General features: G+C 44.2%; 1 protein-coding gene across 19 annotated transcripts in view; it reads right to left on the bottom strand.

Annotated features, from left to right (window-relative positions):
• The window catches only part of LOC136831258 (organic cation transporter protein-like), a 214,002-nt gene that overhangs the window by 85,290 nt on the left and 112,736 nt on the right, over positions 1-15,976 (bottom strand). For all 19 annotated transcript variants that reach the window (XR_010850816.1, XR_010850820.1, XR_010850815.1 and 16 more), the window contains exons 2-4: positions 6,685-6,811; positions 4,633-4,851; positions 2,255-2,362 (exon numbers count right to left, since the gene is read on the bottom strand). Coding sequence is in view for 9 of the 19 variants with exons in the window: in XM_067091342.1 (XP_066947443.1) it covers positions 2,255-2,362; positions 4,633-4,851; positions 6,685-6,747 (390 nt within the window). In the remaining 10 variants the exon portion in view is untranslated. The remainder of the gene's footprint in view (positions 1-2,254; positions 2,363-4,632; positions 4,852-6,684; positions 6,812-15,976) is intronic.

The following is a 15,976-nucleotide window of genomic DNA, read 5'->3' as shown; positions in this document are numbered from 1 at the left end:
CATTTGCTTCTCTGCTTATTCTCCTGGTTGTTTATGCCTCACTGCCTAGCCCCTCATATTGATGTATCTTGTATCTACTGATGGAAAAGTGTAATCTGACTAGCCATAATTGTTTTTTCTTATGGGTACTGGACGGTTTTATTTGGCTCCACGTACCCCAGATGTTTGTGTGTGTTAATTTTCATTAGTCTTGTCTCTTACGTGTTTAGCCTAAGTTTACGTGTATAGTTTTAAGGTTGTATTTGCTTGTTCTGTGCACATTTCATGTTTCACTACCTTTAAGTAATTTTAAGAATTTGGAGGTTTTTTCCCCATCATACTGGGGACCTCCCCTTGTTTTGTAGTGCTAAGTTTTTTTGATGTGCCTTAGATTTAAGATACCTTACTTTTAAGTATTCTTGCTTCATGAAAGAGATTGCTTGATTAAAATTATTTTCGTTACAATTTTGCTTTTTCTTCAGATTACCCCCTTTTTTCCCAGTAGTAGCAGTCTTGGCATGATTCTCTATCACTATTTCACCGGCTGACACGGGACTGGACTCAGAAAAGGGATTTTGACAGAGGAAAAATCTATTTCTGAGGAAGGTCCCGTGTCACCCGGTGACCCTCCCTAACTGACCTAGTACTCCCCCCCCCTTCTTGCACATGCCAAGTCTGGGGTTAGTGCTAGCATGGAATGAAGTAGGTGGCGCTGGTGTCGCCGTCCTGGCGGGTGTTGAGTGTGGGAGCTGTAACGGCTCACCGCTCTTTTACGGGGGTTTTGATAAGGAGAGATCTTTCGAGTATATTTCCGTGGTAGTGGTATTTCACTCACCCTTCATTATACCGACGTCTTCCTAAAAGACGATCGACTGGGGGTAGTAACCCCAGCTTTCCTGAAAGCTCTTTTTCTCTGGTATATCTAGCATTGTTATACCTAGAAATTCGTGCTGTAATGGAATTTCACCGGGTGACACGGGACCTTCCTCAGAAATAGATTTTTCCTCTGTCAAAATCCCTTATTTACATCAAGAGCACACATTTCTTTCTGCCTGAACTTTCCAACCTTTATGAATATGAATATAAGATACAAGATGCTGCCATGATTTCATACATCAAAACTCCACAGTACTGAGAGGACAGATAGTTCACCTGCCTAATAAATCATAAATTTCTAACAATTGGCAAATACTTTACTTCCACATGAAAGAATTGTCTCTATTAAATCGGTTCAGACCCTGTCCATCAAGCACTCTTAATAAAATTAATTATGGATCATACTATACATTCTGAATTTTTCAATGCAAGAAAAAATTTCTATCTTGAGCTTTTTCAAAATTTTTTTTAGGAAATGGCATATAATGGCTTGACTTACCATTCTTAAAGATAAATCTGGAAGAGAAAGCTTCAGCTCTTCCAGTTCTTTATTCACAATTGATGCTAAGAGCCACGGAAGTCTTGGACCTCCGGGACTTTTCATCATGTAAGAGGTTGCTAGCAAACTAAAACCAAATAGCTCAGGAAGGTTACTTAATTTCTGAAAGGCAACATCCTAAAAAAGACCTGACAATCAATACTGCCTTCCTGAACACAAACCCCTTTGCCACTGATACTGTATAACTTCATCCATACCAAAGCGATAAAACAACAGACTTTCAAATGCCTATTAACCCATCTTTTAAACTTTTAGGTTTAAGTTTACTTCCAGAATGAAGGCCTTTTTAGTAGCATACATAACTGGTGAAAAGGGAAGCCGAGCATTTCACTATACTTTAAGCCCAAGTGAACTCTATGACCTAGGAGAATGATCACAAGCCAAAAATGGTAATAACTTTTTTTGAAAGCTAAAACTTAACACAACCGAGTTTGGGATACTAAATTTGCAACTTTTCCAGAGACTGGGAATTTTCACCAGAATCTCCCCAATTCTAATTTGGATCATTTTGGTCTCAACTTACAGCTCAAGTCTCCTAGTTTTGAATCATGAAATTTTAGCGTGAACTGCCTCCACAGTTATCTGTCGAGAGGTCAAATGTCAAATGCCAAAGTGACAATTTCTTTTATTTCTCTCTCTCTCTCTCTCTCTCTCTCTCTCTCTCTCTCTCTCTCTCTCTCTTCCATTTTTCTTTATTTTACAAGAATAATGAAATTCCCATGCAAACTTATTTAGTTCTTTGTTATCTGTGTTAATAATCTTATCCATAAAAAGATATGACAGCTCACATCTTTAAATACAGATCTAACAAATCAGTTCAAGAAAAGTAATCTTTCCTACCTCTGAGGTGATGGTGGGGTAATAAAGTGAGTAGTTGTAGGACCAACCATGGGTACAGGAGGTGCTGGGCCAAGTAGGATCAGGCCAGCTTTCATTAGATGTTACAATCTATCAAAAGAAAAAGCAATAATGTAACTTGCTCACACAGCACACTATGAATGCAATGATTTCTTAAATCAAAACTAAGACTGCTGTGGAGAACAGTATACTGTACTTCCAATGCCTTCTAATTGCTGCTTTATACTGACTTTGAAACTGCAATGACTTGACCAACAGACTGATTTTCCTGAAGCAATGTGGTAGTAGTTATAAGGTCTAACAATGACCTAGCTGTCGCAATTACTTTTTTTATTTGCAATAGCACATTTGTTATGATAAGCAATAAAAAATCCTTTAGCTATGAAACATAAAACTCATAACAAAAAGCCAACCAAGAGTAGAAGTAAACATAACTTCAACAAGAAACCACATTGCATTAATACTTCAGTAGTAAAAGAGCAGTACAGTAGATCAAAGATGGAGGAAAAAAAACTGTACAGGACTTCGATTCAGTCCACTTATGTTCTGGTTTACTTACTGCAATGCCTTGCCCATCCAATGACCTCAATGTTCATGAAGTAATGAGTTACAACAGCCCTAATTAAGTAGTTCTTGAAAACAAAGCACACATTTTGCCTTTTTTTGCTGTTTGAAAATATTTAAATACAGAAAGTCACTCCAATAAACACAAACCCTTGATTAAACTCTACTCACTTTCTTACTGGAAAATACACTATATTCTGCAGATATGAAGACAGAATATAACAAAATACCTGTACAAACTATCAAATATGTTCAAAGAGATAAACCATTTATTATTTATGCTTATTCCTTGCAGACTAACCAGACATTCATGAAAGAAATCATGACTTGTCATTTCTCTACTGCAAAACCTCTGCCCATTCTGAAACTCTGAAAAATTCAAGCTACTGTACATAACAGATCAATTCTGTTGAATAAAGATACAAGCTACATAACAGATCCATTCTGTTGAATAAAGGTACAGGCATTCAAGGTCCAAAATATGGTGATATTCAAGACAAAAAATAATTTTAACTTCTGTGTGCCCTACAATGGTCATATTAATTTTACTTATCCTGCATTCTACAACCTGTATATGAGAGGGGATGCAATGGATCTTCAGTATAGCTCTGCTGCTGCCTGGGTAACTAAAGAACTTGTTATATTAATGTAAAGCACTTTGAAGATCTTTTTGGCATTCCTTTGGATAAGACTGCAAAGGATGTGACTACCTAAAGTAGTAAAGACTATTGTGCTTTACTACTTAGGGGAGTGAGAATGTATTTACCAAGAACAAAAGTAGCACACTAAGGAGTAACAAGAAAAGAGAACGGTATATATTGATGTAACCAGCTAATCACCAGAGTACACACAACTGCAGGTTCCACAGGAAATTCATGAAATGGATGATACCTCCCATACAAAATGCAGCAGAGGGTGGAATGACATTATAATTTTTACTAATAAATTGACCAACACATTCCTCCCTCTATAGAACTAATATAGACAGACCCCTTCTCTTTTAACCACTGATCCTTTTAAGGACAAAATCCTGCTATGACATAAAATAGTTATATGACCTTAAAACCACATTCCTCAATCAAAATTTGTCATGGGAATACATCAATGCCTCTGACACCCATGTGAATATGATATCATCCTCTAGAGGTATTCCAAATTGAGTACAAACCCTCTACTTCATCTCCCCTTGCAAACTCTACAGGTATGGGATGGTGAAGGAAGTTGTAACATTATGACTTCTTGGGTACCTAACTCTTAGCTAGAGGACTGACAACATTTAAGCACTAATGCTGACTACCTTCTACTATGTGTTAACTTTGGCCTATACATTACTGATATCACTGGCCTCTTAGCTGGAGTGGCAGTAAGAAGAAATCAAACACAAGAGTAAATTCCTTCAGAAGCGTCCTGCTTTCAGGGCTTATATGTAACCATAACAAAATAAACATGATGCTGTAAGAAAATATGAACAGAAAAGGATTATTAACGTCCTCTCCAATGCACGTCATGAAGAACATTACAACATACATCACTTTCATTTCCAACTCGGTAAGAGAACTGGAAGGACCCTGCATGCATGATAGTTACAAGAAAGCTTAACGATAAAAGTACTTTTACATCAAAAGTTCTTGTACAACATACTGCACACAATAGCTCTGAAAAGTACATACATAATGCAAAACAATGCTATATTAGTTGTTAAAATACACATTTCTAATTCAGTGAGAAACGAGTCAATACATACAACAAGGGTTTGCATTCCTGTACTGATATAAAACTAACAACCACAAACTTGCCTCTACAAAGTCGACGTTGTAAATAACACACGACTCGTAGTCAGAAGAGTGATCAGACCAAGGCAAAGTGAGAAGCTTGACCTCTTCCTCTGTCAAGTTGAGAGAGGACACTTCAGGGGGAGGACGGCACCAATGGGGTGGGGTAAGAGTCATAAACATCTGTCCATAGTACACTGTGGCCAAGAAGATGTTGATGAGGCAGTTTGCAGCAAAAAGTGACTGTGAAGAAAAAACAAGTAAAAGGTTCTCCATTCAATACCAAGTTCTAATATCACTAAATGTCATTCATCAATTTTATCAGAACAGATCCGTACTTGGGCAGCAACACATTAACAAGTCAATTATCCTTTAAAACTAAACCAGTCGTCTCTGTGGTGTTAATTTCACGGTATACTTTAAAATCTTGAAAATTTTATAAATCATCCTCTAGCAAGTTATGATTAAAATTATTTAAACCAAGTAAAAGTACCATGTATAAAGGAAAATCCTAGTTAGCTAAATTTGGAATATATACTATACTTATTCAATATCGTTACTCAGTTTCATTACCTATGTGCTTATAATTTATGTTTCAATTAAAAGAGCTTTTCCATTTAGTTCAAATGAATGTAAACTACTAAATCTATACCGTACAGTGCCATATAAATGTTCAAGTCTAAGAATTTCAATATGTGGATCACATTTTTTTCAACGCTGAATTGCAATTTTCATCACCCAGTATTTCACATTCTCTCACCAAATATCAAATTTTCAAAAGTAATTTGTATTTTTCCTACAGTCCGTCAAACACTACAAGATCATTATGGTGTGGCCAGGTAGAAAAATCAGCGTAGCCACTTCTATTAATTTAGCCATTTAAAACTTTTCTTTAGTCACTCCCTTGTTTATGGCTTTGTCTGAAACCCGTCATTTACTGTAGTTTCCGCTTTGACTTTCCATACTGTCCTATCACAATGGCAGCTTGAGCACGATAGTTCTTTTTTTTTTTTTTTAGATGGCTGGTTTAAGACCAATCGTGCAAAGTGACTGATGACCTTCCATATTCCCTATGTCAACCACGTGTCACGAAAGCGCTGGTCAAAAATGATGCCACGTCTCTGTTTCTATATATATATATATATATATATATATATATATATATATATATATATATATATATATATATATATATATATATATATATATATATATATACAGTATATATATATATGTATATGTATATATATATATATATATATATATATATATATATATATATATATATATATATATATATATATATATATATATATTATATATAAATGGGTTTCCAGTGAAATATCTAAAATCAAACGTGTTTTTAAAAGTAATTTTTAAACTCACGGCTATACTTTAGAAAACTTTCACTTGAGTAGGTTCTTCTAAGCGCGCACTTTTATCACAAGTCGTTAACCAACATGCGAATTCCTTCTTCGCCCCACCCTAGCGATCTTATAGTTTGACAAATTGACAGACTACAGGTATACAAACCTTAGGCTTTCATATATGGAGTACTCCTCGGCGCATGCGCTGTACCGGCCCATGCACTGACTAACAAGAATAGTCTCCAAGGTAGTAAGGGAGCTAGGATATATGTCCCTTCACACTGACTTTCCTAACTGGACTTTGTCACAAGATATGCAACACTGGCAATAAAGCAAGGCGGCAGAGGCAGGTTTCCTCCAATTTGAAAAGTTACGGGTTGTACGTCTAGGAAAGATACAAATTACTGTAAAAATTCGGTATTTGTTCTAACAAACTTTTAGTCTTTCATATATGGAGACTCCCTAATTAGGTGAAAGGACTTCCAGAAAAGAGAGCGAGTGCCCTAGTGTGTCTGGAAGGTGCCCTCATAGGCTAAGTGGAGGTACGTTTGAGCCTGTCTGGCAACAACCCTGCAGCAACTGACCCGTTATGCCGTTACCCGGATTGTCCCGACTCCTGTGTCGGCAAACACAACTGAACCCGCCCCGTGCCAACGGGAAGCACTATGTCAGTAAATCCAGTAGAACCAGGAACCCAAACAATACTTACATACTGGAATTTTCCAAAACCTCCAATATATTCGAAAATATCTTCAAAGTCAGTGATTGTCATCTTGGAATGTATGTTACTGGAGAAAATGTACAACAGCCAATTTTCACTCTGGACGTTTCAGCACCTGTTTTAGAGGAAATTAATGTTTAGTCAGTTCTGATGAGATATGCAGATACAAGTCTGTAACTAGCTAATGCACTATAAAGATCATCAGTGACATGTTAAGGTAAATGCAATGATAAGAATTATTGTCCTGAAAACAGTATGTCAGATTTGGCGGGGAGGGGGCGGAACCAATCAGACTCAGTTACTCTTTACAGACCAAATTCTTCAGGGAAAAGGGGAGATTAAAACCATCAGCCAACTTACACATCAGGAAACAACTAGTGGAACCACCCTGGGATAGTGGTAGAGACATTCAACTAACACTCTACACTACACAACCACCAAGTGAGGCTATTCCCTCAGACGTACTATGAGGCACCGCAGAAATGTTTTATTCGAACGACCGATTCCCCTTCCTTGGGATCGAAATCACCAAATGGTTGGAGGAAAGAGGTTTGAAGTTTCATTTCTTGCTCACGTTTCTAAACACATGAAAAAATAGGCCACAACACTAAATCTTGAGCCTCTGAACGCGAATTGATGTGATACACAAGAGCCATAACGTATAACAGTAGCGGTTTTCGATTACAGATATTTTTATGTGGTATCTAGCGTGTAAATTGAAAAGGCAAGGTACTCGACAAAAGAGATAAAGAAATTGTGAAGGATGCTGGCGAGTAAGGTATGGCAATTCTTTTTGTAACTGGAAGGCTTGGGACGGGTGAAATAGCACTTTAGTTCAAGGATAGAGTATCATGAACTACGGCATTATGGGAATATGAACCAAGGATGGAAAGCATAAAAAGAAAACTTTAAGCAGTTTAAATCTATGTCTGAAATGGAATAGAATATAAAATTTAACAAGCACTGGGAACTATGAGGCCATTCAGCGCTGAATGGAAAACTGCAAGGAAAAGGTTTTCAAAGACGTATCAAGAGGAAAACCTCGCAATTGCGCTATGAAACAATTGTTAGCAGTAGGGGGAAAGTAAAAGAAATAAAAGGGGTTGCAGCTAGAGGCCGAAGGTGTAAGGTGTCAAAGAAACGAGCAGGTAAAGGTTACTGCTGATTTATTACAGATCCAGGCGGCTTATATTGCGGCCGACTGACGCCGGGCCGTGAGAGACAATGGAATTGACTGTGACCTGAGGTCGAAACAATAAACAATAATATGCAGTGAACGAGTACGAATTACAATACGAAACATACAGAGACACAATATAGATACAGTCTTGATGCCTGTGAATGAAGAAACATGTGATACACAATGTGTGACATTCGTATAAATACCATAAAGTAAAAATGATAAAAATGCGTGACCTGGCACGTTTTAGGCGTGACTAATTTAGCTTGAAGAAAACGGGAAGTCACCAAAGAAAACAAGCTCAGCGGAGACTTAATTAATGGCGCCGCCGAAACACTATCCTGGCGCCGAATTGGTGACTTTACAAATACTCCCCCCCCAAGACGAGGGACGCGTCTGATTAATCCCTGTACCTGGTGGGACGCTGAAGGGTGCCGCGGCTCCTTGAGGATAACTGAGGGGCCTCCCGCCTGTGAGGCTGCTGTTTGGGCGGTCCCTTCCTGGGGCGGCCGCGCCTGCGGTGGTGAGGGCGTGCTGGAGTGCGTTTGGGCGGAAGGGGTGCTGCGACGCTGCCGGGACTCTCCGACAGGAAGGCGGGCTTTAGCCGGTCTATGGAAACCCAGTCGTTCCTGCCTGGAAGTGCCAGCCGGAACGCCTTGCTGTTCCGCTCCAGCACGCGGAAGGGTCCCCTGTAGGGCTTAGTTAGTGGTGGACGGACGGCGTCGACTCTGACGAAGACGTGGGTGGCGGATGACAGCTGTGGCGGCACGAAGGTGGTTGCTCTGTCGATGTATGAGCGCCTGCAAGGGGCGAACTTGCCGGCCACGTCGCGGAGCCTCTGCAGAGATGGGGAGTGGCGATCATCCGTCACGAGCTCTCCCGGCACCACGAGGGGTTCCCCATAGGTTTGTTCAGCTGCGGATGGGGTGCCGTCGGCTCTGGGGCGGTCCTCAACCCGAGGAGGACCCACGGCAGCTGATGTTTCCAGTCCTCGGCGGTGCAGCGGGCCATGAGGGATGACTTTAAGGACCTGTGGAACCGTTCAACCAGGCCGTTGGCCGCTGGGTTGTACGCTGTGGTGGTGTGGTGCGTGGTTCCCAGCAGTTGAGCCAGGGCAGACCACAGCTCGGAGAGGAAAGCGGGGCCCTGTCGGTTGTGATGTGGTCCGGGACGCCAAGCGGCTAACCCAACTGGAGAGCAGGGCCTCGGCGCACGCGCTGGCGGTGGCTTCTTGCATGGGCGTGGCTTCGGGCCACCTGCGTTGAACGGTCTACCACCGTGAGGAGGTATCTGGATCCGCCTGATGGGGAAGGGCCCGACGACGTCGATGTGGATGTGGCGGCGGCGCCCTGGCTGTGGGAACTCGCCTACCCCGACTGCGTGTGACGACCCACTTTACTGGTCTGGCACTGCAGGCACTGTTTTGCCCAGGCTGTGGCGTCCTTTTGCACCCCGTGCCAGACGAACTTTTTGAAAGCAGTTTGGCCGTGGTCCTGCCGGAGGGGTGTGAGAGGCCGTGGATGATGTCAAATACCTGGCGGCGGCGTGAGGCTGGAACCAAAGGGCGGGGCTGGCCTGTGCTGATGTCACAGAGCAGACTGGGGCCTCCAGGGGCGAGGGTCACGTCCCGCCACTTGAGGGATGTGATGGCGGTGCGGTATGCTGGGGTTTCTGGGTCAGCGGCCTGTTCTCTGGCAAGGTCCTGGTAATCTACACCAAGCTGCACTGCGTTCAACTCGACTCTGGAGAGGGCGTCTGCTACGGATTTTTCTTGCCGGGAGGTACCTGACGGAACAGGTAAATTCGGCTATGGCTGAGAGGTGGCGCTGCTGTCTGGAAGACCATGCGTCCCCTTGCTTCGTGAAAGCGTGAACCAGTGGCTGGTGGTCTGTGAAGATTGTGAAGGGCGTCCTCCAGGAGGAACTTGAAGTGCCGAACTGCGCGGTACATCGCGCAGAGTTCCCTGTCGAAGGTGCTGTATCGGGACTCTGCGGGATTGAACTTCTTGCTGAAGAAGGCGATGGGCTGGGGCGCCGTTGATGATTTGCTCCAGAACAGCACCGCAGGCAACGTTACTGGCGTCTGTCGTCAGCTGGAGGGGAGCCTTGGGATCCTGGTGTGCCAAGGCGGTTGCCTTGGTGAGGGCGGCCTTCGTCCGGGAAAAGGCCTGCTGCTGGCTGGGTCCCCAAGACAGGGACTTCGGTTGACCTTTTAGGACTTCCGTCAGGGGGGCCGTGGTGTGCGCGATCCCGGGGATGAAGCGCCTGTAGAAGTTTACCATCCCAAGGAACTCCTGGACGGCCTTGATGGAGGTGGGTGTCGGGAACTTTGCTACAGCTGCCACTTTCGATGTAAGAGGGCGGACGCCTGTCGGAGATACCTCGTGACCCAGGAACTCTGCTTTCTGGACGCCGAATGTACACTTGTCAAAACGGACGACGAGGCCGTTTTCTTGGAGGCGCTGGAGGACTGCTTTGATGTGCCTTTGGTGTTCGCTGTGAGACCTGGAAAATATGAGAATGTCGTCGACGTAGCAGACGCAGAATTTTAGGTCCCCAGGATGCTGTCCATGAGCCGCTGGAAGGTGGCCCCGGCGTTCCTCAGCCCGAAGGTGGAGAAGGCGAACACATAGGACCCGAAGGGCGTGATGATGGCTGTCTTTGGTATGTCCTCTGGCGCAACAGGTACCTGAAAATAAGATTTAAGAAGGTCCAATTTAGTGAATATTTTGGCCCGTGTGAAAGGAGGCCGTAAGGTCTTGCATATTGGGCAGAGGGTAGTGGTCGGGCTCCGTTGCAATGTTGAGCCGTCTGTAGTCGCCGCAGGGTCTCCAGGAGCCGTCCGGTTTCTGCACCATGTGGAGGGGGAGGCCCATGGACTGGAGGCTTTCCTGCAGATGCCCATCCGTTCCATCTCCGCGAATGCTTTTTTCGCCTCCTGAAGGCGCTGAGGGGGAAGCCTGCGAACTTCGCATGTGTCGGGGCCCTTTAGTCACTATATGGTGGTATATGCCGTGCTTGGCTGGGGCCCCGGGGACTTGGCGGCTCGGGCTTAAACACCTCAGGGAACTCCGACAGAAGGTGTGCGTACTGGTGGGGGCGACGGCGCTGATGGTGGGTCTGGGTCCCGCCGTTAACGGGAGAGACCGGCAGGAGTCGGTATCGAGGAGGCGCTTGCGCCCCACGCCGACTAGCAGGCCGAAGTGCGCCAGAAAATCGGCCCCAGGAGTGGGGTTCCCACGTCCGCGACGATGAAGTCCCAGGAGTAACTCTGGCCAAGGATGGAGATCGACAGGAGCCTGGTGCCGTGGGAGAGGATGGGGTTCCGTTGGCGGCCGTCAGGAAGGCGGCCGGGTCTGGTGTCTGGTTGCGGTCCTCTCTGGATGCTGGGAAGACCGACTTGAAGGCTCCTGTGTCGACCAGCATCATCCTGCCGGAGACGGTGTCGCGGACGTAGAAACCTACTGTTTTTGAGGCCCTGGGTTCTTCGGCTGCCATGGCGGCCTGTCCTGCTGGCCGCCGCCACCCCCGTTTTTTGAACGGTTGAACGAGCAGGGCGGCAGGCAGTTTCGGGCGTCCTTTCCGAACCACTTGTGATAGCGACAGAAGCCCGGGGACCACCGTCTACTGTGGTTCGGTGGACGTCTGTTGGCGATGGCGTTGACGGGCTGCTCACGCCCTCTTCAGGCTGGACGGAGCTGACCGGCTGAGTGGCCGGTTTTAGCCGCTGTGAAGCCTTGACGGAGTCTGTGAGGTGTTGTGCCGCCTCTATGAGGTCCTCGACAGGCATGGTGTAGGGGTGCGCGATCTGGTTGCGTACTTCCGGGAGGAGTTGGCGAAGGAAAATTTCCCGTACGAAGCTTATCTCCTGCCGCTTGTTCGTGCCACCCGAGACTGGTGTTGACAGGAGATCTACGACCATGCCCCAAGCGTCTCTTGGATCGAGGTCGTGGCGTGGATTATTGGCAAGGTCGATAGCACGGGCGGCCCGCTCGGCGATGGGCAGGGAGCAAGCTTCGAGGAGGAACTTTTTTGTGGTGCTGTATGTGAGGGTGAGTGTTTCGGGTACCCGCGAGATGAGTTTGTTGTACACGTCCTCCGGAAGGGCGTTGAGCACTGTGTCGGCCTGTAGGATTTCGTCCGTGAGGTCCGCGATTCTGAAGTGGCTCTCCACCCTGCGCAGCCACCTCGATGGGTTGCCCTGCGTAAACGGCGGCAGCTTTAGGGTGAGGGCGCCCGCGATTGTGTTGCCCGGCCGTCGTGTGTTCGGGCGCTGGTGTGGAGTTGCGGGAGGGCCTCGATGCGGGGCGGCGCGCGGCTGCGATGGGGAGGTAGGTAAACCTCGGAGTCCGCGGGGTCCGCGTTTAACTGCATGAAGGAGGATATCCGCGTCCATGCTCGCTCCTTTGACCCCTTACTGGAGTAGGATACTCGGCGTCAGTACGCACTTTCGTGCGCCGTGTGGTTCCGCTAGTGACGCTGGTGGGGTACGCCGACGAGAGTCAGCACGCTCAAACGCTGGTTACAGCGCCGTGTTTAGGCCGCTAAGAGCGTTTTTGGAGAAATCCTGGAGCCAAGACTGAGTCGCCGTGTGAGTCCGCTAATGGCTCCGGGATACTCCGGGGGTCACCACTGTAAGGTGTCAAAGAAACGAGCAGGTAAAGGTTACTGCTGATTTATTACAGATCCAGGCGGCTTATATTGCGGCCGACTGACGCCGGGCCGTGAGAGACAATGGAATTGACTGTGACCTGAGGTCGAAACAATAAACAATAATATGCAGTGAACGAGTACGAATTACAATACGAAACATACAGAGACACAATATAGATACAGTCTTGATGCCTGTGAATGAAGAAACATGTGATACACAATGTGTGACATTCGTATAAATACCATAAAGTAAAAATGATAAAAATGCGTGACCTGGCACGTTTTAGGCGTGACTAATTTAGCTTGAAGAAAACGGGAAGTCACCAAAGAAAACAAGCTCAGCGGAGACTTAATTAATGGCGCCGCCGAAACACTATCCTGGCGCCGAATTGGTGACTTTACAAAGGCGAAGGGGCGCTGCAAAGAAATCTTAATGCCTACCAGGACCGAGTGAGGCGCACTGACGGCACTAACCCCCTACGGAGGGAAAAAATCTACGCCTGGCTAGATTTAGGGAATAAGAAAGTGTGGCGATTTAAATGAAAATTAAGCGACAAAGAAAGAAATGGCGTAGATGGGAGGTCTGGGGATCACAGAGTGGATAACGATGGGAAGAGATGTGGAAATATATTCTGGAGATCTTTTGTAGGGACTAAATGGTTTTAATACATGCGAAAAATTTTTGGGATAGAGAAACTGCCGAAGTAAAGACTTGTGTTACACTGTGTCAGTACAGAGTAAAAGTGAAAAAAAAGTGCTTGATTGGAATGGAACTGTATATAGAATTTAGGCCAAAGACCAAGCGCTGGGACCTACGAATTCATTCAGTGGTAAAAATAATTTTGAATCTATTGTTAGGAGAGGGTGGCAAATCAGATGGAAGAAATAGAATATGAACGGAGATAAGGCAAAAGGAATGAAAGGGGTTGCAGCCAGGGCCCGAAGGAACGTTGCAAAGAACCTCAAGCAATGCCTACAGTGCACCGTGTGAGGTACACTGATGGCACTACCCACCTACGGGATAAAAATAGTGTAAAGGTATAAGGAAAAATTAGATAGGAAAGCATAAGAGAAAGAATAAAAAGAAAGAGGGAGAGAGAGAGAGAATAGAAAGAGAGACAGAGAGAAAGAATAAAGAGAGAAGAGAGAGAGAGAACAACAATTAAGTCTTGGTTGTTATGCACTGTGAGACTTGAAGTGTCAAGTAAGCTACCCGCAAGAAACTGTCTTACACGAACTCAAAACAGCGAGCGAGAATATCGCGCCCAGGGCCATAAAGCTGATCGTAAAATCTGGAAACTTTGCCCTCGCGATTTAGCTGACCAAGGATTACTAATCACCTCGTCAGAAGTTAACATTCCAGCCATATCTATAACCCCGCCTTCAACAGGAGGCGTTTACATGGAAATTCCATGGAAAGGAGCTGGACAAAGTGAAGTAGTTCATCATTTCTCAAATCAAACATTCTAGGGAGGAGTCACTTACACCTCCTCCTGAGGTCATTTCCAATCAAATCCTCTAAGGAGAGATTTTAACAACACCCACAACTGTCCTTCCCAATCAAGCTGTTCGAGGGGAGGCCTTACAGATAAAATCTTCCAATAAGGAACTGCAGGGGAGGAGTTGGAAGATAGCAAGAAGAACCAGGGGTTCCAGAGAAGTCAGAAGCCAGAAGAAGAGCATTCGAGTCCCGAGTCACCCATACGTGAAGACGCAGCTTCCCCTTGCTTTCCTGGTCCCAACCAGACTTAAGGGGGGAATCTGCTTATATAGAATAATGCTCCGATTTTTATGAAATGTTTGTATGTTATACATATATATATAAGGTGATGTTCCAGAAAAAAATTCAAAGTGATCGGATGATTATTTTGGTTTTTATTTAAAAAAATAAATAAATAAATAAATAAAAATGTAACTCCGCCTTCATTTTTAGAGCTATTGCACTACGGCTTTATACACAGAAAGTATATCATAGTAGGAAACAAACGTTGGGAACAGTTTTTCCATTTTTCGTTTTTTTGGATGGGGGGGGAATTTTCCCCCGAAAATGTTTTTTATTTGGTTATCACGGGTTCCTCGTCGACCTAAGAAAAAATCTAGCCCCAACAAAATATTCGTCTTGCTTTCCTCTTTCCAATGGTATATTTAACTTTAAAATTGCCCTAAAAATAAAAAAAAGTAGTTAGCGTTTGAAGTGCAAAAAAGTGAAAACTGAGAAAAATGGCCGTAGAGTTCAACAAGTGTTTTTTTTTTTTTTTGGCACTCGTGGAAAAACTTATCTTAGAGCAAAAACATGTTACAAACAAATGTTAAATACTCACTAGCACTTAGTTCCGACTTCCTTTCTTTCTTTCTAATAGTTCTTACTGTTTTTTTTTTGCTTGGTTTCTGGCTCAAGGTCCCCCCCCCCAAATAAAAAAGGGGTATTATTCGCTTGAGACGAGGGTATCGTCAAGTACCACCTGACTCTTTGTCGCCTGGTTTGAAAACCAAGAAAGAAAAGCTCAGTATTTCCCAGGATCACATTCTTTGCTCATTTTCAGCCGTTTTTTCACTTCTTTGGTCCTTTTGTTCTTTGGCGTTTGTTTCTGTAGCCTTTTTGTCTCTCGAATACGAAGAACTTTTTCGATGATTTCACGTGTGCCAAACAGATTCTTGGTGCCAGACGTAAGAGGTTAGGTGATATAAAAATCAAAATAATTAATAAATTAGGCGGATAAAGGAAAAAATGACAGTAGTCATTAGGAGCCAAACGTCAGCACTACCTCACTGTGTGTGGGGGGCGGGGCCAGAACCCCCTTAATTTTAATATTTCGAAAAAATGCTTTGACCACGTGATAACGGAGGTGTTGCTCATGTCTTACGGCCATTTAACCAGTTTTTTAAAATTTCAAAAATATTCATCAAAAATCAAAGAGGAAGCCCCCCTTAAACTGAACTTTGTCTAGCAAGAGTGGTTTCAAATAGTAACTGTAACCGTAATTGTACTTGTTGAATATGTAGTTAACTTTCATCATTAGAGTAAAAAGCTACCCATTCGTCTCCATTACACCTTTCTGAGAAATATAATTACATTTAATCTAATTCCCTTCAAAATAACAAACTTGTAAGCGGCTGACTACGGAAGAGACGCTGTGGACGACTACTTCGTCGACTTGGAAGAAATGCGCAGGTAAGAAGGGAACAATAATATATCACACAAGTTATGAAATTTTTACTTGTGTACGACAATAGTGGTAACGGTGACAAGTAATAAGAAAGCCGAGTGCGTAAAAACTGCAAGAAAAAACAATGACTGCAGGTTGAAGATAGTCCAGAGGTTACTACAGGCAGTGGCAAAGGTGTGGCGTAAGGCGTGAGAACTTGAAAGTACTCGAGAAAATTCCACTTCAGAGGAAGAGGACAGCTGGCAAAATCCGCGCAAGAAGAAACGTTAAGTAGACAAACC

The sequence above is a fragment of the Macrobrachium rosenbergii genome, chromosome 48, assembly GCF_040412425.1.
Source record: "Macrobrachium rosenbergii isolate ZJJX-2024 chromosome 48, ASM4041242v1, whole genome shotgun sequence".
In the NCBI taxonomy this organism is placed as follows: domain Eukaryota; kingdom Metazoa; phylum Arthropoda; class Malacostraca; order Decapoda; family Palaemonidae; genus Macrobrachium; species Macrobrachium rosenbergii.
The sequence above is the reverse complement of the archived record's forward strand: the minus strand, read 5'-3'. Positions and strand labels throughout refer to the sequence as shown.